Source organism: Alosa alosa, chromosome 2, assembly GCF_017589495.1.
Source record: "Alosa alosa isolate M-15738 ecotype Scorff River chromosome 2, AALO_Geno_1.1, whole genome shotgun sequence".
NCBI classification, from domain to species: domain Eukaryota; kingdom Metazoa; phylum Chordata; class Actinopteri; order Clupeiformes; family Clupeidae; genus Alosa; species Alosa alosa.
In genome coordinates, this window is record NC_063190.1 from 24,478,920 (window position 1) to 24,502,678 (window position 23,759).

General features: G+C 40.3%; 2 protein-coding genes and 1 long non-coding RNA gene across 3 annotated transcripts; all 3 read right to left on the reverse strand.

The window, feature by feature from the left end:
• Window positions 1-4,863: 4,863 nt before the first annotated feature.
• Window positions 4,864-14,065, reverse strand: LOC125310763 (histone-lysine N-methyltransferase 2D-like). The gene is made up of 6 exons (XM_048268442.1): window positions 13,911-14,065; window positions 13,477-13,576; window positions 12,955-13,056; window positions 12,012-12,766; window positions 11,719-11,927; window positions 4,864-4,932 (listed from the first exon to the last, which is right to left on the reverse strand). Exons 1-6 carry the CDS (start codon window positions 13,987-13,989, stop codon window positions 4,870-4,872), a joined length of 1,308 nt encoding a protein of 435 aa, XP_048124399.1. The 5' UTR covers window positions 13,990-14,065; the 3' UTR covers window positions 4,864-4,869.
• A 285-nt stretch (window positions 14,066-14,350) lies between these two features.
• LOC125310771 lies at window positions 14,351-17,187 on the reverse strand. Its single transcript, XM_048268455.1, has 2 exons — window positions 16,091-17,187; window positions 14,351-14,424 (listed from the first exon to the last, which is right to left on the reverse strand). The coding sequence occupies exon 1, from the start codon at window positions 17,127-17,129 to the stop codon at window positions 16,149-16,151; it is 981 nt and encodes a 326-aa protein (XP_048124412.1). The 5' UTR covers window positions 17,130-17,187; the 3' UTR covers window positions 14,351-14,424; window positions 16,091-16,148.
• A 1-nt stretch (window position 17,188) lies between these two features.
• On the reverse strand, window positions 17,189-20,129 carry LOC125310777. Its single transcript, XR_007196354.1, has 3 exons — window positions 20,114-20,129; window positions 19,812-19,851; window positions 17,189-17,693 (listed from the first exon to the last, which is right to left on the reverse strand). It is a non-coding gene; the product is annotated as an uncharacterized LOC125310777 (long non-coding RNA).
• Between the last annotated feature and the right edge of the window lie 3,630 nt (window positions 20,130-23,759).

The window sequence follows — 23,759 nt, forward strand, 5'->3', positions numbered from 1 at the left end:
TGTAGTGGTTTGATGCTGTCTTTCTTGCATACAAAGTGGTTCATTCATTTTGTAGCCTATCCTTTGACTAGCGAGTTTAACCCTACCATATTGTATATGATAGTGTTATTTGGATATTATTCATCAAATAATGATTCATTATATTTGAATAACCAAAAGTGTTAACTTATTCACATTGCCAACATGTTTTTACAGCATGTGTCATAACAATGCAATGACAGTCCTTCAAACGAATTTGGGTCTCCCTTTTATTTCTCTGCATTGTGTAGGCTACACTCAGAAATACATAACATAAACAGAATAGAAACGAAAAATGTCCAGATCCTATGTTTATTGTGACTTCCAAGATTCAAACTTAAGGTAGGCTAATTAACATTCAGTGACTTGGTAATAGCATCTATTGCACACCCCTAATCAATGCTCCTGACCTTGGTTGAAAGATTACAGAACCTAGGTTTATCTTTAACAATATCCTGGGTAACATATGCTATCACCAGTTAATACTAGTTTTCCACATAATAGAATCTGCATAATTTGAAAGCCTGGTCACTACCACTGTCTGGCTAGTTATTTTGCTTATGTAGTGGATGGGAGTTGAGGCGTCTGTGCCTTTAAGACACAGTGGCCGTATTGTCACACCTGACTGACGTCACTAGATGCGACACTCAGTGTACCAATTAAGGGCTCCGGTGTTTCTTTAAAAAGTATGGCGCTGGTACTGCCACTGCAGCGGCAGAGTTTTGTTGGATTGTTTACCGTGTGTCGGTGTTCAATGCGGGTTTCTTCGGCGAGCTGGAGCCTGTGGATATTCGTCTCTTGACTGCAAAGGTATGTTTATGGCTTGTTTTGCTCCGGTTTAGTCATATCACATGATTAGATGGTCTAAAGTTTGCCTCACCCTAGGGTGCAGTTGTTGGCGTTGTGCTTAATAGCATCATTGGCGGTGCTTTTGCTGTCCTTCCCCTTGAGAGCAACCGGAGTGTTGCAGGCCGGAGGCTAGGAGGTTTCTGCCTTTTCATATTGGTACGTAGCAGTCTTTTATATAGATTGTATCGCCCGTAGCATGATCACATTTGACCCGCTGTAACTGCCCTCATTAGGCTGCTTAGGTTGACTGTACGCCCCTCCCTGTTGCGAGGAAGTCCCTGTGAATCCCCGGTTGCGGTATGTTGCTGTCTCAACTTTTAATGATTCTATTTTACTATTACATATGTGCTTATATGTCTCCATTAACCTCTGTTGCACAGGTGGCCTGCGCACTGCAAGTAACTGAGGCTTCCTTCTCCCACTGACTGCTGTTTTGTTTACAGTGAGCTACAATACAACTACCTTTTTTATCTGCGTCCTTCCCGCGTGGGTCGCGTCTCGGCGTGGTAAAGGGTCTGCATGCGTGATTGTGTGGTGCCATTGGTTGACTGGGTGTGTGTGTGTGTGTGCATGCGTAATTGTGGGGTGCATGTGTATGTGGTCGTGTGTGCATGTGGTTATTTGGTTGGTTTTGTTTGGGTTTGTGTAGTTTCCTCATCTTGTGTGTGTCATATATTTAGTTTGTTTTGTCTCTGTATTTTCTTTGTCCTTTTTGTGAAACCCCATTGGTGGCATGTTCCTCCCCATGTCTTGGCGCCTAACACCATTTCGTCTGCCTGGGTATTTGTAGTGCTTTCTTTCTAAACGTGCCTTGCTGTGCCTGTTTGAGGGTGTATTGGCTTGCTGTGCTGAGTATATCTGTCTGTGTAAATCCCACTTTTGTTTTATAACCGCCTAATCAGACGGAAGGGGACATCTATCGGGCCGTATGCTGTACAACCGGTGTGGGTTTTGCTGTGTCTTACCCCTTTTCTTTTGTTTCAGGAGTGGAGGCTCGCGGCAGGGAGGCTGGGCCCCTGGTGGTGGGGAATCTGTGTGTCTCACCGTCAGTGCAGTGTAGTGTCACCTTGGTGTGCCGTGTTCACGTGTGGTCTCTTTGACCCCTCTTCCAGATCGCCTCCCTGCGGTAAGCTCTCCCTCCTAGTTTATGTGTGTTTTTCTATATCCAAAGAACCAGTAGGCCTTCTCTAACCAAACCTGTTCTGAGTGTTTGTGGCTGCCCCATTTCCATCTGAGTGCTTTGCACGCTTTTACTGTATCGTAACTTGCCTTTGAGAGGAAAAATAAAGAAAATATTTATTATTGTCATAGAATCCTGTCTCTGCTTCATCCTTGCACGAACCTGTGTGCTTTATGTTCTGGTATCCTTTGTTTAGGCTTTCCAGTTCATTTATCCATCTTTTCCTAAGGGTGACCTATGTCCCCTGGGTGGCGTAGTCGACACTTCAAATTCTAATTGGTAACCTGGTCCCGCTACACTTACTTACACTCTGCTTTATGAAAAAGCTTCGTATGTCCCCTTTCTTCTTTTTGGGTGGCATAGCTGATCTACAAACCACAAAAAGGGGTTTGTATGTATGCTGAAGGGAAAAGGGAATATCAAAATGTTTCACTCTGGCCTTTTATGGGGTAAGCCTATGTATTGACAGACAGCCCTGGTAACTTACCGTTGTCGTTGACACACCCGCTCGCTTGACTAGATAGATAGATAGATAGATTGATAGATAGATAGATAGATACTTTATTGATTGAAATTCAAGACTACCAGTGCAAGAATAAAGCAAAGTGTGTGCAGCATGCCCTAACCCTTAACCCGTAACCCTTCCCCCTCCCCCTCGGTTTTTCAGCCAATCAAATGACAACGTTTCTTGTACTGTCGTGCAGGCTGTCGGAATGATAAGCAGCACAAATGAGTTTGCTAAAATATTGGTGGGGACAATTTTGTCATCTTAAAATATTGGTTAGGACTAGTCATGAGCGTCCCACCCTAAATCTACGCCCATGCTTCTAATGTAGCTCACACAGCCTTTCTTTCTTCATCCAGAAAATGTACTAGTGAGTGCCCCTGTTTTAAATTTCTTGACACCACAAAATCTACTGCCCCTGTCTGCAATCCCTAGGCACCCCACTTCCTCCCAGAGAATTGGTCACACAAACCGTGAACAAGTTCTAATTTGAACACCTTGAGAGACCAGGACCTCCTGTTTTTGGGCAGTGGCTTCTGCTGAAGCATCCATATGATGTAAGCATTTATGATGGAGATATTTAGCATACCCCAGTAAAGGTACTTCCACCACTTCTTTCCTGTTCGGCCGACATTATAGTAGCTCCGAAATTGGTCGAGGTGGTCAACCCCTCCCATTTTGCTGTTATACTCGGAGATCTCATCAGGGACAGTGATCAATTCTGGGTTAAATTTATTCTGAGGCTTTAAATGATCAATGCCAGAACTATTGGTACTAATAACGTTTACCTTTCTCTTATCTATCCATCGGCAAATCATCATTCCCTCTCTCATCACTCTCCTGCTTTCCCCCACCTCTAATTTATCCCTCAATATATGCTTTGAAAAGCCCTTTGATGTCTTCCCTATAGTACCACAGTAGTATGTATCGTTCATTTGCAGCTCTCTTACCAACGGAAGCGAAGAAAAAAAGTTATCAGCATACACATGAAAATTTGCCCCAAGGTAGCCCTGCAACAAATCCATAAAGACCCTGTGGGCCAACCCTTTCCAACTTGTGCCATCCTTGCCTGTGTATACACTAAAGGCAAGACAGTACCCTGTCTGAGTCGCAAAGGCACCATTATCTTGATTCCCCACTTCACAGGTTTTTTTGGCATGTACAGTACTGCTTCCAGCGCAGCCTCCCATCAAACGTGATCACAGCCTCATCTACGGACAAGGATGGCCACGGACTAAACAATTTGGGGAAGTTCTCCTGGAGAACTCTAATAAATGGGCGGACTTTGGTCAGTTTATTAGTTCAGTCTGACTCAGTAGGCCTACTACATTGAAAATATTGGCAAATTGATTCGAATCGGTTCCTGGATATTCTGTCTGCAATATATGGAACACAGACAGCAGGATCCATGCTCCAGAAGTCTGACAGACATGGCAACCGGTGGATGTTTTTCTGTGCTAGTCGCTGGAGGTCCAACTGAATTACCGCTACCTAATGTTTCAACTAACGAAGTACACACCTGGACAAATACCCGTAAACTCATTACAATATCGTATATGGATACTAGAAGATGTGACAACAATACAAAGAAAGTTAAAAAGTCAAGTTTGAGTCATCAATTGCGACCAGGTAGGATAAACAACTAGCCCACCCCCTTGCATCGCCTGAAACATAGCCTATAGGATAGGATCTAAAGTTAGCGATAGCTATCAATAGTCCATGAGCCAGGGCCCCAAATTTGGGCTATCGGTATCATCTGGGGGGACAAATGCTATCATTGTTTTTTACCAAGGTATACACCCCTAGTACTAGAAAAATCACGATAGCAGTGCAGGGGTGGTAGCGAAGTCACTTTTTTCAGCTCATGAAGTTACTAACCCCTTAAGATAAATTCCGTTTTTGAAATCTGGTGTATATCTGATTTAGGCTCATGGTTGAGATATTGTCAATATTCTATAATATGGTGCTTGGTATCATTGGAAAGGGGACCTTTTAGGCTTTCATTTAAGCCCAGTACTGAATCTGTCTGACAAACACAGAGGTCACATGACTTCTTTAAACCAGAAATAACACGTTTTCTCACAATTTCCGCCTAAACTGTATGCTTTCTTTTATCCCTGTGGCATGAAAGAACACCAGGGACACACAATTCAACAACTACAATACTCAAGGCACTCTGATTCAGAAAATGTATAATGTGCCTCCAGGAGTCTGTGTGTCTTTATTCACTGTGACTTCAATAGCCTGATCTACAGGAATCCTCCCAAATGTGTTGTTATTTGACAGCTGCACTGAGAACTGGCCTGCCTTGAAGGCCTCATACACAGAAGGATACTTCTCTTGGAGGTTGGTCATCTGAGCAAAGTAAGGGGACAGGTACCTGAGAGATGAGAGATTGATTTGAATATTTTGGCTAGCAATCTTTACAAATTGAATCGATGCAGAATAAACAAACATACAGAAATGCATAAGAAATGTACCTGGCATAATACATCTTATCGTAGGCAAAGCACCATGGGATCATGGTTCTTATTGCATGGAGGTGCAACTCCCAGTCCCCCTCACGAGACGCACGCAGAAGGCAAAGTACTACATCCTCTACCATGTCAATGTATGACATCCAGAATCCAGAGAGCTCTCCATTGTTGTGACGGAGGTGTTCTAGAAAGTATGTCCACAGGGTTATTAGCTCAGCGGAGAGTGGACTTTGCAGCAGATTGGTCATCTTTTCTTGGTTCAGGTCACTGGTCATGTCTTTCACATCCTCCAAGAATGATTTGATCATCCCACTCCTCTCTGGAGCATTTTTCTCAACCCAGGGTGTGAACTCTTCCCATGCAAGTCTCATTAGTGCTTCTGAGATGTACCTGTGGACCCTGACTGCACGATTATAGTGTTTACCATCAAGGACTCCATTGATGGACCCCTCTGCAACAACTCCAGCCTCTATGCATATGTCCTTTAGACCAGCATCCCTAAACCGCTTTCCTATGATGGCTAAGGCATTACATATGGTATGGAATGTCCCCATCCTGAGAAGAATGTTGGGGAACCATTCTCTGTGCTTCCAGGTTCTCTCAGCAGCTTTTGCATAGAGCGCTTGATCCATGACAACAACTATTGTCTCTAGGTGCAGCTCCTTCCTGATTAGCTCTGATTGTTTCAGGATTTCAAACACAGTGTTCAACTCTGTGGCTGGTGAGTTGATGGTTGGCAGATACCCAACAATATCTTGTGAGATTGGTTCCTGGTCCCTGGCTATGGTACGCACACCCATCACCCCCACCCCGCGCGCAAAAAAAATCACGCGTGGATAATATTTGTCCGTTTCCCCGGTTTTAGCCCCGTGCATCCACATGCAATAATACAACAACAACGTCTACAATGACCTATTCATTTGGATAACTTGATACAGCCCTATACAGGCTAAAGTAACCTTGTTTTGTTCTAGCGTACTGTGATGTCTGCTGTAACTGATTACAGCTGTAATGCAGTTTAACGTTCTGACAAGCACACCAATTGCCTACCTTGTTCTTGCCCATCTGGAATAACTCCTTTAGCTTTGCTGACTCCATACTTTCTGTTTCGTTGATATGCATGATGAGTATTGAGTTAGTGAATTAGCTCAACATTGTGTGCTGATAACCATATATAGATAGCCGAGTAAAAGAAAATAACTAGTAGCTAGTTGCATGCCTGCGTGCGTATTCTGTCTCCTGCTCAAACAAAATGTGCGCGTGTTAATTTTGATAACGTGTTCACTAAGTTATGTAATAGAAAATTGTAAATAGCCTGATGATGGCATGCAGCTAATAGGATACTGTGCATAGTTGGGAAGGTATGGTGGGCCAATTTGGTGTGAATACACATTACACACACACAAGGGAAATTTTCTCTCGTTTTTGAGTAGCCTGATGGTACGCACAGTGCGTACGGACGTACACCTGCAGGCGCGCCTGGTCCCTGGTGCTGATATTAAAACCAGTCCAGCTGGGGATTGTCTGATTCTCTGGATCTGTTTGCCTTGCAAGTGCCCACACCATTGAGATTGTGGGCCCACACGTGCACCTGGATGGATGGATGAATGAATGAATGCTTTATGTGGAATGTACATCACAAGTAAATTGGACACATAGAAAATAGATACATGATTATCTATTATAGAAACCTGCTACATATACTTCCAGGCCTTGGTCTTCAATGGTGACTGATCTCTGCTTCTGTTTCTCAATGTGTGGAAGATCAGTTCTTGACAGATGTGGTCTATAGACATTGGCCTGTACCACTATGCCATTAACTCTGTGTGATGTACCCTTTCCAGTGAGAGTTTCCTCAAGTCTATCAATATTATCCCATGCAAGATTGGTAAAGACATGAGGCTTGATGGAGGCTGGAAGTACAACTCTTTGGTTAGAGGCTGTTGCTAGTTTTTGGAGACAAAGAGCAGTGTTGTTCTCTTCAAGCTGGCAGTAAGACACCCCATGCCCCAGCTTGTTCAGTGTTTGTATGAGCTCAGTATTACCCGTCAGTGTTTTTACAGCATATGTGAGTAGAATGTGCTTTGGTGTTTTATGTTGACCACCTGTGACAGCGTATATTATGTCCTGACTAAATGATTGAACCAAAGCAGTGATCTTCTGTGTTTGAGTTTTGGTGTCAGGATTTCCAGTGAGCAGTCCAACGAGAAGCCGTTCTAGTTGATCTGGTAAGGTGATATAACCACTATCTTTCACATCAGATGGATGGAATGGCCAGGGGGTCACAGTCATCTCCTGTTTAATGATTGATCTGATATGTGATGATGTCTGATCTATGATCTTGTTGACATTGGTTGACTTGGCCCTCCAAACATTGAGTTCCCTCAGCAGATTTTGATTTTCCAAGACAACATCCCCTCTAGTAACAGTTTAAGGAACCATCAGCAATTTGTCTTTGTCATCTGGAATATATCGACAGAATTTCCCAGCTCATTTTCAAGCGTCCTTCGCATGTTCTTCTTTGTTGAATCCCGCAGGCTTGTAACTCCACCAGATAGCATGAATGATGTGAGCTTTGTGACCAAAGACGTGACCTGTACAACTGTTTTGTTGGGTATGATATCAGTTCTGATCAGGGCTTGAAAACAAAATTATTTTTCAAACGTTCCGTTCCGAACGGTTCAGGTAGGCCTATGTTTAACGTTTTCGTTCTTGCATGCGCTCCGCCGCCAACATATCGGTCCTGAACCGGTTCGGAACGCAAAATATCGTTCTTTCTTAAAGTTCCGGCAGTGTTTGGCGGGCCTATCAAGTCTATTTTTGTGGACTTTACCTTAGAATAGACGTACTCATTATTTCCCCTTGATTTAGCCTATACCGTAGCTATGCCCAAAAATACTAAATCACAGGCGGCATCCAAAAACATTCAGATGGGCTATCCATCCCATAGCCTACAGACTTACTGTAGGACTAACCTATGCCTATAAATAATTTCTTATCAAAAATATTTCTGGACGCGTGCTAAACTCCTTACCTGGTTGTAGCCTAAGTTTTATCCATATGGAGATCCTCAAAGGCTTGCGCTATAATTCCAACCCTGTTTATAAACAAACCTGTCTGTTGCTGACAAGGCCCATCTCAAATTTCCCGTTTAACTCTTCTATATAGAATAGGCTATAATTGCACAAACATTTCAAATCCCAACTTTAAAACGACAAGGCGTGGACAGGCAAAATAGGCTATTACGCATAGGCTACAAACAATTTCCAAATCAGTTTCAGTAGCCTACGCTACGAGCTGGCCTAAGATCCGAAGTGGCAGACGGATAGGTTACATTACAACAGCAAGACAAAATATACACATTTGGACCAAAGGTCCATTTATTCGTTTTTTAAATTTTTTCAAACTGCAGAAATCAAATTATTAGTCTGTTCGCCTACAATCAAACGAGTAGAACACTTAGGATATGCTTTTGTGAAATTTTATAAAATATATAGAGAACGAAAAAAAAACGTTATTAACCGGTTTTGTGGATTTCAGAATAATGTTTCTGTTCCGGAACAGTTGAAGACCATTTTGTTTTCGTTTCCGTTTCCGCTCCTCGTAAAATTCCGTTCGAACTTCTCTTACAAAAAATGCAGATTGAATCATATACTCTTGCTCCATCTGAAGATCTCCTACTTGTTTTTTTTGGTAAGCTATTCTCTCCAGCTTCATCTGTAATGTTTTCTGTGGCTTTCCTTTTCAGAGTCTCTAATTCTCTTTTCATTGTGAAGATGCTCCGACATTTTCTCTGATAGTGGATTCTTGGGACTTCTTCTCTGGTCTTTAGCAAAATCTGTAATAGGGGCATAGTTTCTCACTTTGGCTGTGTAGGGTAACACTCCAAAATAAGGTGCCATAATAAATAGCAAACTAGTAATTACCTAACCCTTTGTTAATATGTGTTAATTGTTACTAAAATATCTATTTGGCACAAGTTAATAGTTTTTTCATCATTAATTAAATATTAGTTGTTTGCATAAAATCTGTATGTTAATGTTTTAACAAGTCTATTAACTAATATTGTATTAATATATGTTAATAGTTAACTAAATACATTTTTGGCACTAATTAACAGTTATTTCTTACATCATTTAAATGTTAAATGTTTATTTACAAACTATATGCTAATATAATGTTATGTTATGTTATAATGTAAGGCCAGATTCGTAGACCGGTTGCGTCATAGTAGCGCGACTAGTGCTGTCCCATTTCGTGGGCTCCTTCGAATTCGGCCAGAGAATGTCTAATAAGGGGAGAACTGCCACTCTCGGAAAACTTCCGGTTTCTGAACTGGTTGCAGTTCCTTCTGTGGTTCCACATGAGCGCATTCCACGAAAGTGCAGAATGCATGGAGGTCTATGGAGCTGTACCCCTCAAAATCCACTTTTCTCGGGATATAATTTTTTTTTCCAAGTAATTTGAGTATTGTATTCGAAAGGGGAGGCAAAGAAAATACACTTGGTTGAGTATTATATTTTTTAAAGTCACTTAATTGTTCTTAAAAGCCTTTCAAATGTGTCAATGACGTCATTCATTAGCACAATGCTAGCGTGTTATGTGCAACAACGACCCAACCTGTAAGAAATCAAAAGGACATAAGTACTCGTTCATTCAACTTTTGACCTATAACCCATGTTGAAGTTATACAAACTACAATCAAATCTGAGATTTATCAACGACAATCAGGTGAAAGAGACAATTTTAGCCGTCTAGCTCCATTGACTCCCATTCATTCTGCACTCATGGCGATCGCCCCCAGTGGAACTCTGGTGGAACTGCATCCAAAATTCGGTACAATGGGACTTAATACGGAGTGGCAAGGCTCTCCATAGACGGGCTCTGATTCGGCCGACAAATCCACCCTTCTTTTCCCCGAAATGGAGTGTGCATCGGGTGTATGCTTCGCGGCCTACCTGGTCCCCCAAGATTCGATACGTTTATGACGTTTCATTCAAGACATGGCGAGACAGTCGGCAGAGCCTATGTAAACATTTAATAAACGGTTTAATAACATTTAAAATGATCGGGTTTTAATGTGATTTATGGTTAAGCTATGTAGCCGATTTCCGTATCAAACGGACTTATCAACAAGTCATATTAATGCTCAGATATGATCACTGGTCAGTAGTCTATTAGGCCTACTATATTTTCCACGACTTAGGCTACTAGAAGACCGTTAAAAAACACGTTTAAAGACTAGTTGGCATTTTGCATAAAGGCTATAATTAGTTCAAGGGAGGATTACATCCACCAAAGGTTTATTAAAGCGTCTGTTTGTGACATCTATCTTACGGACGGATAATAACAAATTAATTTTGATAAATTATTAATTTGTCCATTAGCAAAGCAGCAAATACAATTTCATCAGTTCAAATTGAACTAATGTGTTTGAAACCGCAGCCTGACACACGATGCCGCTGTAGATCACAACATAGTTTTCGCGAGGTGTAGCCTAACATAGCCAGTAAGCCTAAAGTCTGATTACTAACATTGTAAATGTGCATTAAGAAAATAGCCTACTATATCGATCTATTTTATGTGGCAAAGGCATGTGTTCACGATGCTTTGTGCATGATCGAGATAATGAAAGACATCTAGCACACAGCACAAGAGATGAAAATCTCTGCTAAATGGATGCTCATCAGAACCACAAAGATATTTGTCAACGTTGCAGTTGGAAAAACGTATCGGTCTACAAGCCAGGTTAGTTAACAAGTAAGATGAAGTGCAATATGATGCATTCAATCAGATATGTCTGCAAACGACCATTAGCTACAGTCACCACCATAAGTTACTCAACCGATCACAGCTGTCTGGCTATAGGCTACGTTATCCTGCCGTCCTAGCCAGGCTACCTTGACTGTTGATATTCCCTCCTAAGTTTTTGAAATTAGCCTACATGACAGCAATCAGAGAAAGAAATTACGCTGCCCATGCCCACCTACCACTTTAATGTTTGGTTTTAACCAGGCTAGAAAGAAAAGGCCAAGGCTACTAACATGAATATGCTCCAACTCCCTTTGAAATCGCCATCTCTTGAAAAGTAAAGCGACACTTGTGTGATTGCTTTTTAGCCGGTGGGTGAACAAATTATTTAAAATTGGAGATGGACGAGGCAGGCAAAGGCTATATGGGCATGTGCCCTCCTATCACATTTTTGACTAGTCTTATAATAAATTAATATTGACAGATGCCGCAATTAATTCCTTGATAACGTTTCTTGCATTGTAGCCTGAATGTTGTTCTTAGGATAAGTGTCTGCTAAATTAATCAATGTAAACATGCTAAATGATAGGGAAAGGAGCAGCAGCTAAAAAAAACTCAATCCTTTTAGTTTGGAAGGACTTGCATAATTGTATATCTTTTTAATAATTCAAATAGATTGATGATTGCTCTCACTCAGTTAGCCTAGTTCATATTATTGTAACCTATACATAAAACGTAACACGTTGATCTGAAAGGATGCTTTTCACGAACAGTTAGAAAGATCAATTTATATTTTCTTAATGTAGAAAATCTTGATCTAACAGACATTTAAGATGAAAATCTAGTGTGAACCCTGCATGTATTCACAAAAAAATGCTAAGAAAAAAACAGTACAGAAAAAATCTGGTCCAAATACTAATGATAAAAGTAATTATTACCAAGTCCTTTCTCTTCTCTGGCTTGGTCTTAATGTCGCGGTCCAGCGCCAAAAGAGCCTCAGCATCCCTCAAGGGCAGGAAACTTCTGTCCATGTGGTGTCCATGTGGTGTAGGTGTAGAAGAGAGATCCTGAACAATCCGCAGCAGATTTCTCTGCATATCACACATCACCTCCTGCTTGGCAATGATCTCTCGGAGTAATGCTGCAACTAGAACATTTTAAAAACTGTTCAGTCCTTGCTAGCTATAACATAGAATTGTAATGTAAATGGGAATAGAGCATAAGGTCTCACCAGAGGGCAGGTCCATCTCAGAAGCAGCATGAGAGGCAAGATGGAATGGCTCAGGAGTTCCATGCTGGCGAGACGATTGAGGGGCAAGATGGTAGGATGGCTCAGGAGTTCCATGCTGGCGAGACGATTGAGGGGCAAGATGGTAGGATGGCTCAGGAGTTCCATGCTGGCGAGACGATAGAGGGGCAAGATGGTAGGATGGCTCAGAAGTTCCAAAGGCGCGAGACGGCTGCAGAGAGGCAAGATGGTAGGATGGCTCAGGAGTTCCATGGTGGCGAGACGATTGAGAGGCAAGATGGTAGGATGGCTCAGGAGTTCCATGGTGGCGAGACAATTGAGAGGCAAGATGGTCGGATGGCTCAGGAGTTCCATGGTGGCGAGACGATTGAGGGGCAAGATGGTCGATTGGCTCAGGAGTTCCATGGTGGCGAGACGATTGAGGGGCAAGATGGTAGGATGGCTCAGGAGTTCCATGGTGGCGAGACGATTGAGAGGCAAGATGGTCGGATGGCTCAGGAGTTCCATGCTGGCGAGACGATTGAGAGGCAAGATTGTATGATGGCTCAGGAGGTCCAAGGGCGTGAAACGGCTGCAGAGAGTCAAGTTGACTAGGCGGAGATATTTCTGATGAGGAAATGGCCTCACGCAACACTGACGGCAGAGGTGGAATGGAAGGCGCCTTAGGGAGGACTGGTTTGCGCTTCACAGGCTCCTCGTCAGACTCCTCCTGACTCGAGAGGAAGCGCTGTTTTGGCCTTTCAGAGAAATATAACAAAATATCTACAACCCTGCAGCCATGTAAGTTTACACTGCCTACTATGAAGAGACCCATCTATAAATGAAACTCTATAAAACTGAAGTTAAAGTAAAACTTCAGTTGCTACTTCAAGTGCTACTTCTTACAGAAATTTGGCAACTTAAATGCTTAAATCTTTTTACATGCCTTAGTTTAGAGACAAACATAATGAAGACCAGGTGTGTCAAACATAAGGCCCAGGGGCCAGATCGGGCCCGCCAGCAGGTTTCATGCGGCCCTCCAGATGTTCTTGCGTAGGAAGGGAAAATTAGAAAAAAAGGATAATCCCATCCAATTGTCTTCAACAATGTGTAATAAGCAATATTTCTATGATTTGATAAATTGCATTATTAAAAAGCACTATAACCATCTTCAGGAAGGAAGAGGCTGAGAAAACTGACACGGAAGTAGGGTATTTCAAGAGAAAAAGAGCAGTATATGATAGCAGTACATGATTTGTACTTGCTTATAAGTGGGTATAGTAGAAGAGTATATCAAACAACAATCTGATACCCATGCAGAAAAATGATAATGACGGCCCCTACAAGGTCTCATTCCAACAAATCCAGCCCACTGCCCAATAAGAGTTTGACACACCTGATGTAGACAAACTGAGCAAAATCTGAGGGCAACAATCATTATCCTGGATTCAGCAGATGTGTGACATACCTGGTTTTTCTTTTTTCTGGCCTCCCCTCCTCTGCTTCTGACTGGAGGTCTGTGTCATCTTCTGCCCAGCGAAGTTTCAACCTTGCCTCACTAAAGCTATCTGTCAAGAATGGAAACCAAGTGAAAAACAAAGCTTTACCCAAACCGGTTTTAGTGTTGTGAGATTAGATCATGATTGTTATATATTAAATCATTCGGTTCTTGTTATGTCTGCATCCCAGTGTCAACTTTACATTACAAAAAAACAAATACACTTAATTGCACCAGTCATAAACATAAAAGTGTCATTAATGTTGTGCGTCATGCTAATAGGGCTCACTCTTATGTAGACACCTTCAAATAAAGTGTTACTGTTACATTTAAATTTTAAGAAATACATAAAAAAGGTGGCTTGATTTAGTTCCCATGAACAATGGATTAGAGTGAACACTCACTTGCTTTGTAAAGAACCCTGATGTCATAACTTGTCCAGGTTTCCTTAGGCATCTCACAGTTCTTGATGGCCTTCAACATGGCATCGAGTTTGTAGTTAGGGTTGGGGTGGGGGGTGGGGGGGGGGGGATTTAAAAGTTATTTTAGATGTAAAAGGGGAAAGACAACAAAACTGCCCTGTTCCCCAAATGGCATCCTGAAATATTTTAATACGTCATTCAGCCTTGTACATTTTAAATCTGAAGACAAATTTGACACTACAAAAACTCCTACTTCATGAGAATCAACTGGGTAATGAAAGAATGTCTCCATCTTTGCAAATTCACGGTAGATGATGTACTCCTGGTCTTTATAGACAATAATATTTTCCACCAAAGCAACAATCTGATTGATTCTAACACAGTTGTCTCCTTCTGTAATTCTGACGCACACATCATTCACTACCAGTTCTCTGAATTGTAGAACATCCCCTTCAAACAAGTCTGGTACAGGCCCATCTCTATGCTCTATATTTACTTGGGTGGATGACAAATAAGCCTGAAAAAAGGAATTTAAAAAAACTTCAAATATCATCCCTAAAAAGTGTTTATATGTGTTGCTGTATCTCTAAACTTGACTAATATACATTTAAAAAAAAAAAAAAAAAGTGAAATATATATTTATATGTCAATTTGTCATGTTATTGCCTAAAATTGTCATATGGTGTGACGTGAAAATAATTTGAAATAAAATGAAAATTAGATACTTTTTTCTACTTTAATTTATGTCACTGTACATTTTAATCACGTTTGCTTTGATATGCAACATTTCCTTGTGAATATTTAGAAGAAAAACCTCAAATTTAACAAGTTATTTTGTCAAGGTGGAGAATGCTCCTAAGTGTAACCAGATATTTTAGCTTAATTCTAATATTTCTTGTATGAACTCACTCAAAATTCTTGAGGTTCTTGCAGATACCATTCCCTTTGTGTGCTATTGATGTTTTAATGATTTTTCAATTATAAAGTCTTTTTTGTGACATTATTTAATGTCACACCAAATTACATGGTGTCACGCCATATGATGAACTGCACCACTCCACCATGTGTCAGAGCAAAACAGGGTTTTTATTGACAATAAAATCATTAACAATGAATTTTGAAGTCACTGTATGAATGGTGTATGCGTGTAACAGCAAAATAGATTAAAGTTTAGTATTTATTTTTTAAACTTACATGGCATGGTAACATAAAAGAAAAAAGTATGAGAAATATGTGTTGTACAGATACATTTTTTTCCCAATTATCACAGATTTAACAAAAAACATATAATATCTGAATTTAAAACATGTTTTTACAAGAACTTTTATGTAAAAATGCAATTTGGTCATAGGGTGTGACAGAAATGTCATATAGTGTGACTTGAAAAAAGCTGTCACACCATATGATGCAGCGTCACACTATATGACATTTTGACAGTTAAGCTAATTTTCTAGACAGTTAAATACAGCTAACTATTATTTAGCATGCAACTGACCACATGGCAGCAGTGCTTTTTAAGAATTCATGAAGAATATTTGTGGAAAATAGCTACTTTTTAGGCAAATGATGTCACACCATAAGACACTAAAATTTGGCCACGATTGATGATGTCCAATTCAAAGCTTTTTATATAAAAATCCAAAAAGCAGAACTCACATCTTGACCATGCCAATTACTCCTGACATTCTATTGTTACTTCCTGATTAAGCAGGGTCCTCTTCCCAATAATAATGTCCAAATGAATGCCCGGTCAAAATATACGATATAGTGTCACGCCATATGACAACCATTTTATGGACAAAATATATTTGATTATAACTTAGTTGGACAGCATGCATAAACATCAAAACTTTCTGTGGTTGTAAAAAAACATCCAATTATTTTATATGCATGGTAAAACTTTAAAGTAATTATACTTTTTATGGATATACACTCTTTTTAGGAAGTTTGCACACATGGTGGACAGTCACACCATATGACATTTTTTATGTTTGGATGATTATTTTAAGTCAAAAGTGAAATACAAATCCAATAAATTTAATATGACAGAACTTGAACCTACCAGACCTACAACATTTCCATATCAATTCTTAACAATTGCCATTTTTTATAAGTGTGTGACACATGGACAGTCTGAATTCTGCTATTTGTCATCTACCCACTTGCATTTTTGGCCACTTAACCTCAACGCTAAGTTTATGGTTGTGAACTTCAGACACTCTACGGATCACCTGAGTAAGAGGGCTGTGTGGTTTCCTGATCATTTTTTTTTAATGTACACAGGTAATTTTCAAATGGAAACCCAGAGGTCACATCTAAATGACCATGAATCTTTACATCATCACTAAGATGAATCAACCCATGTATATTGTAGACAACAAACTCAGGACCATACAATTTACTAAAGTGCTCCACAAATGACACAAGTAACCTTTTCGCAAAACCATTCAGAGCTGAACAAAGGCGGGGATTGGCTAAAATCGAGATGGCAACAGACAGCAGCATGAAGTTGTTATACATTTCCTCAGGTAACACACCCCTAAGAACAAGAGGACCGGTGTACAGAAGGAACTGCCTGAGTTCAGTTGCCTTCCACCTTAGTCTTTCTGCCAGACTCCTTGGCTTCCTAGCAAATTCAACTGGGACGAATGCCTTCAAACTTACCAGGTTTTCAGAGATCTCCTGCATGTCACGACCTGAACGACGACACCGAAGAGGACCAGAACTGCCAAACCACAAATCTAAGAGCCTCCTCATTACTCCCAAACAAACCAAATGCATATAATCGTGAGGAAACTGACTGACCATACCGATACCTGCTTCAAGTAGAGGGGAAACTGCTATGTGATGTTCCTCATCTGTGCCCCTCGCAAATGACTCATCAGTCCTATCAGCAGCACTTACCTCTGGGAATGTCATGCGGTGACGAGCATAAACACCTGGCTGTAAACACTTATCACATCCTGCATAACCTGAATGGCCTTTCACCTGTTTGATAAAGGCTCTAGCAGGAGCATCACAAATGACCGAACTTACCTTCAGAAACATGGTTTTTGAGCCTATGACAAATCCCTCTCTCAGCATTGTCAATTCATGAACAAGGGCTCCAAGATACTCTTGCAATGAAGTGGGTTTAGTCTCACCACAGAACAAAGCAATTAACAGTGGCCTGCTGGAAACATAGTCTTTGTGACGCAACATGCCTAACACTGGCCAGAACTGAGTCAACGAACTCTTAAACAGCGGCAATCCGTCAAAATTAAGCTGCAACATAAACACGTTTCTATCTGGAAATTTGGACGACAAATGCTCAAAGGTTTTGCGAAACATGTTCAAAATACCAAAATAGAAAAACACCCCACCAGCCAACCTTTCTAGAGTGTACTTGGTTGCCGTTTTTAAAAGGGTTCTCCCATCCTTTGGAAGAAAGGGGTGATGCATTCTAAGGATGCACAGAAGAGCAGACAATGCCACTAATGACACACCATACTCAACAGCCCAGTCAGACAGAGCAGTGGACAAATCTAATGAAGGAGAAACCTCATCATCCTCCTCATCATCATCTTCGGAGACCTCATCATTTTCAGAGACCTCATCCTCACTCACCATCTCAGTGTCCACAACTTCACCAAAGTCACTACTTACCATCCCACTGTGCTCTACAACACCTGTGCAAAGACTTCTTTGTACCTCTAAAATTCTGTCGTTTGTCCTTTTTATGGCTCTCTTGCGCATGTTCCTCCACTGGGACCGCTCCATTGTGAACTAGGGGAAACCAAACACATCAGACATTTGTTAACGCTACTGATTTATTTAGAGAAAAAAGAGAAGAGAAAGGTCTTTGTATGTCTTGAACAGTGTATGTCCAAAGCAGTCTAGGCTGTACTGTAGGGTAAACCTTAAATAGTCACATAAAAAACAACTCCACTGCTCATTTGATTTATTTGTATTGAAATTTGAAATCAAATCTTTCAAATGTCAATAAACATACACTGTTCAAGGCATACAATGTTACACTAACCAAATAAAACAGCTCCGTTCAAAAATACTTAGAGAAGGTAATGAAACATATTTCATGTTGAAGCCTGCAGCTTATTGATAATTTCATAGAATGTAAAAATCTGTCAGGCTCAATTGTGGAATAAGATAGCAACCACAAAATGAAGAACATGGGAAAAGACATTTTTTGTTGGTGAGGCTAAATACAGTCATATTAATATAGCCTAAAAGTATTCACCCCTTGCAGACACGTGACTTAAGTCACGTGACGGCTCCATGCTGGACAGCAAAAAGATAGGAGACGGACGGCAAATTACATTATGTCATAATAATTATGATGAACTGAACACCATTACTATAACATATTTGTAGTTCAATGTATTGCTGTTTGGGGTCTGACAGTCAAAGAAAGATGCCAGTGGTGTTAGATGAAATGGGTCATGATCGCAAATGTAAAGTTATTAAAACTGGTGGTAACAGCAGGGGGAGATAACGTTAGGTCGTAACCTTAGGCTACTGTAATTAACATTATGGTAAATGAATACCCATAAGTATTTCTGGACTAAAATATTGCAAAGCGATTTGGTTACTTTATTTGTCTTGCTTTTATCAGTTGTAACATAGTCACAACGTTAAGGATGTCATATCAGAACATGAAATAATAACTTAGCTGCCACACTTAGAACAGAGAAGGTTTAAAGCGGAGCATCAAGGATCTTTGCTTAGAAGGATTCTAGCTAACGTTTATCGTAGCTCATAGTGCTAGGGCTAATGTAACTCGTCAGTTTGTACGTTGCCCAGCGAATAAACTTACTTCTTACATGTCTAAAGTTAAAGAATTGAAAGAAATAGGAAATAAAAAAAAAACCTTGAACGGTATTATCTGTTTACATTCAGATCTTGCCATAGACTTTGCCTAAGTGCTTGTAGTCTGCCGTCCTGTTAAGTCTATGGTTGCCATAGTAACCGCTGCTGTGCTTCATACACTGACGAGATAACCATGCAATTGTGGTTGAAATACTCCCGAAACACAAAGAAAACAAACCAAAATATATCTATGCAAGAACATGGGATGTCGTTGTATTCCAAACAATAAGCCAACAGTCGTGGAAGGGCATTACTACGGTTAAATCTCACTATAATCTCCTAGCTGTGCGATATGTCCCATTACAACCCATTGATTTGATTCGTGTTCTTGCCGTCCACTAGGTTATTTTGCTGTGGCGCGAACAAAACGTGACGTCACATGCAAGGGCTGCAGGCTCACATTGCTTTGACTGTGCAAGAAGGCTACATCAATTATCAAACAACGCGAACTTCACCTGATCTCACGAAGGCAGTAATTTTTAAAAAGCCCAAAACTAAATAGAAAACATGTGAAACTCAAATTTAAAATTAGACTGGCGCATCCCTCATGTAACACTAGTAGGCAGAATGCAGCAAGTACCCCTGGCTGCAGCTTGCAGATCGGGGCTGGGCTCAATGTGAGGCGGCGCTGCAGCCAGGGGCTTCTCGAATGCAGCGGGAAAATGTCTGCCTCTTGCATTCTTTAGGTGCCATCTTGACCACACCATGCGGTGTTAATAGACACGAAGTAGTGGCTTTTATACGGATTTCTTCAAACAACCATTGAATACTCTAAAAATGTGCATATGCTATTATAATACCAATAAACTGCCTATCCATACATCATATGCAATTTTCTCATCAAATTTTAGTCATCTAAAACTGCTATGACCGTCTGCCTGGTGCTCATGAGGGCAAGTTAGGATACGAGAAAAAAAGTTACTTAGCAAAGAAGTTTACACAGCCTAACGTTACGCAAAAACAAACAAAAAAATGCAACATAGAACGAGAGTTAAAACCATACAGAATACAGCTTACCTTACTTTTAGTTGGCTCTTGGTAGTCACAGGTGAAATCTCTGTCAGGAAATGTACAGGAACATTTGGTTTTGGTGAACATGCTAATTAAACCTAGCAGCTAGCTAAAGTAAGTGCTACGGTCAGGTACAACTATTCAAAAAAGGGAGTTTAATGCTTCTCATATCTTATAATGCCAGTTTACACGGAACTTACCACCTACAATATACAACAGAAAATATAATTAGGTAACTGGCTATTTGCACGATAGTTAATGGAATTACTAAAAATAAAGCATGGTTCAGCTTAAGCAACATACTTTACCTCAGCGATCGGTGACAGGTACTGAGGGTGAGAACATGGGTGAGAAGAATAGTCCGACTTTGTTTTAAAATGGCGGCAGTAAGGTCAAAGGGTAAATCACAAATTGTTTAATAAGTTCGTTTTTTCCATACTTAAATATCACGTATCAGTGTTTATTTTATTATGTCAAGTTAATTATTGTCCGAGTCTACCTTTACATACATTTAAAATACGATTTCAGTAAAATGTATTTACCGGTATTATTAAATGAAATTGTGTAACTTTCGTGTAATTTCGTAAAGTTATGACAAAGACAATCTTGTCCATTAGAGACTATATTTTCTGATAAAACCATAGGATAAAACTGAAGAGGAAATACTTGTCTAAGACATTTCACAATCACTCCCACAACAGCAACTGAAAAAATCTGGCATGTTTCATATTTGCCAGAAGAGAGCCATAAAATAATGCCCCTCCCTCCACCACCTCCAGCTGCCGCCACCACCGTTTCCGGAACTCTTCAGGGTTGCCATCCATTTGCCGACATCGTACACAAACCAAACAAATGCCAGAAGAATCCAGAAAAGGCCCGGAAGATTTTGCTATCTGGGGTAGGCCTATGCCTACTCGGGCTAATGACGTAACAGATCCGTTCTTTTAGGCTAGACCGTCCCATTTAAAAAACTGTTGGTCCAGCCATGTCCGGTCTATGCGGTCACAGAAGACCAGTGCTAGGTAGCACGAATGCTCCGAAGCATCCGGCCCCTGAAATGAGACACGCCCATGGTGTATGATACACACTTCTGATTCTTTGTACTGGCTGTCCATTCAGAATCCAAATCTAAATCTCCTCTACTCAGTTCTATTGTGCAGGAGTATTCCACCAGTAACTAAAAAGAAAATCACAAGGGTGGTGATGTAAACATTACAGGCTAATGAACAAGTGTGTTGAAAAAAGAAAGAAAAGGTTTGTTACATGACATTACTTAAACCCAGCCCATCATAACATAAGCTTAACCTGATGTCACTTACATCCTCTTGGAAATGTTGTAAGATGTCCAACTGATGTAGCTAGCTAGCCTGCACTGTAGCAGTTACTGTTATTGTTACACTGTTTAACCTGCAAGCTAGCCAGCCTACAAAAAACACCAAGCTACTGTTACAGGTACAGCGATAAGTATAATCTCCTTCTGTCTATTCCCATTCAATTCACAAGCACAAGATAAAAAAGTATTTTGTACTTACATTTAACTCATTGGAAGTTGATTGAAGATGGCATAGTTGGTAGTGTTGTGATAACCAGTAAACTGAACGAACAATCTTTTGTTAACAGTTAACACCTTGTTAAACTGTCAAAATCCATCAACATTCTGTGCATGAGCTACTTTCTGACATTCTAACTGAAAGTGGGTGAATATCAAAATACATGATAGAAACATTTTGTAAACCATTTACGACACTATTGAAAAAATTACTGTTTATTACAACTGTACAGGGGCGTAGCACCAGATCCTGGGCCCCTGCAGGGGCAGTCCTGATGGGCCCCCATGTTCCTCAACCCAGTTAAAATAAAATGTATTCCAGACTTTTCTAGGGCCCTCTCTCCACTTGGGTCCCTATAATCAGTAGTAGTTTTACCCCCAGTCCGACGCCCCTGAAACTGTACATGAATAAATAGGCCATTTGGCCCCGGACTAATAGGGTATAGTATTTGTCCATTCTATTGGATATCAACATACAAACCAGTCTTTTGATTAATTAAATATATTCACTTTACAACCTGTTTCTTTATTGACATTTACAACTAATAGGGCTCTGTCATGAACAATAAGTTCCGGCTTGCGAAAAAGTTCCGGGTGACGTAATAATCACGTTCCGAACAGCTGTTAATTTCTAGGTGAATGTCTCTTAGAATCTTCGTATAACACTGTCTAAACACGTATGGAAAAGGGAGAATTTAAGTCGTCAGTACGAAATAGATATAGATAGCCTATATTTTACACTTTATATGGGAGAAGATGGAATATGTATCTAGTGAAATACAATTAGCCCTGACTCTTTCATTATAAGGTTTTATTGAGCGCTACGCAGCACGTCAAACTTGTAGCCTATTTTACCGTCTGTGACCAATATAAGCTAGCCTACTTGGGATTGTCTGAAGCTAACTATCTGAAGCTAGGCCTGCTTGAAAACACTGAAATAGCCTTGGCTACTGTCATGTTGGATATTGAGTTTCGTTATAAATGTATCTTAAAGATAGGCTACAAATCGGTTAGCTAAATATGCCAACCTGTTCGTAGGCTATAGGCACTGTTCATGTTCCTCGTCCACATTAGTCTCTTCACACCCGTTATAACGTAGGCTAAGCTACATTTCCAGGTGGCTACAGTACTCAGTTGGCTTCAGATAATCACAAAGTGCCTTTATGTCGCTTATGGGTAGGAAGACAATAACAATGTTGTCCTACCTCATAACGAAGTTCGGCCTTCTGCATTTTATCTCAAAACACAGAGACTAAACGTCTCATCTTTGCAGTATACTAGTAATGGCAAATGTGGTGTTCAGCTGGTTACATTTGCGTCAGCAAAAAAAGTTGGGGAAGCGTTGATTTTGCAAGGTGCTGGTCTAGTTATTTCACTCTGGAGAAGTTGGACTACAGCAAAACACAGAGACTAAACGTCTCATCTTTGCAGTATACTAGTAATGGCAAATGTGGTGTTCAGCTGGTTACATTTGCGTCAGCAAAAAAAAGTTGGGGAGAAGTTGGACTACAGCAAAACTATCTTAGGAAGAAATCTTTGTTCATATTGTGTCGTACATAAACTCAATCACTATAGGTATCAGACGCTCTAGTATTGTGATAAAGTGCAAGAAATGTTAACCTGGGTAGACTATTGCATTCAGGGCCAACACAGGTGGAGTAGTACAGTATGCAAGTTTCTCAACATCAACTAATAAATACGCATACTGTTTTTAAATTAATTAGTAGGCCCACATGCATATAGTTTACTAATCCCCAGATAGCATGTGTGCAACTTAAACCAAGTATGTAGTGCAAGTCAGCATTTGTAGAAAAAAAATGAGAGCCACTGTAACACCACTCTAATGTTTGTCATGTGTCAAAGGGAATGAATAATTGCCATTAGCAACTTACTGCCAATGCAATTACAACATATTTATAAAATACACATTTTAATAAACATAATAATAATTAGGCAAGATTTACTCAAATGTATGGTCTTTTTATTTCTCAGTCCAGTCCTCTTCTCAGCCAGCCCCTAGCTATGGTACGATGCATCAGTCAACTAACCAACATCTAAGTTAAAACTGTTTTCCAAAACTATCATACTTACATAGTACTTTGTTTGCCTGATAGTATCCAAACTTCAGTAGTCTGGACTAAGGTGGTCATTAGGCCTACATATAGTAGCCTAACACGCGGACTGACAGCTGCAAATAACAGACTTAATGATGTATGAAATCATCTCTCTTTTTTTTTGTGTAATTCAGGGTCATCAAGTTAATTCATTGGTTCATATAGGCTGACCTTGTAAATTAACGACTGCTTTGAATTCTTTTAAAACATTAGTCATTTAAATGTGCTGGTAAAACTGTTGCATACTCTACTGTATTGTTATTTACCCTCTATTCACTTGTTTACACCGTC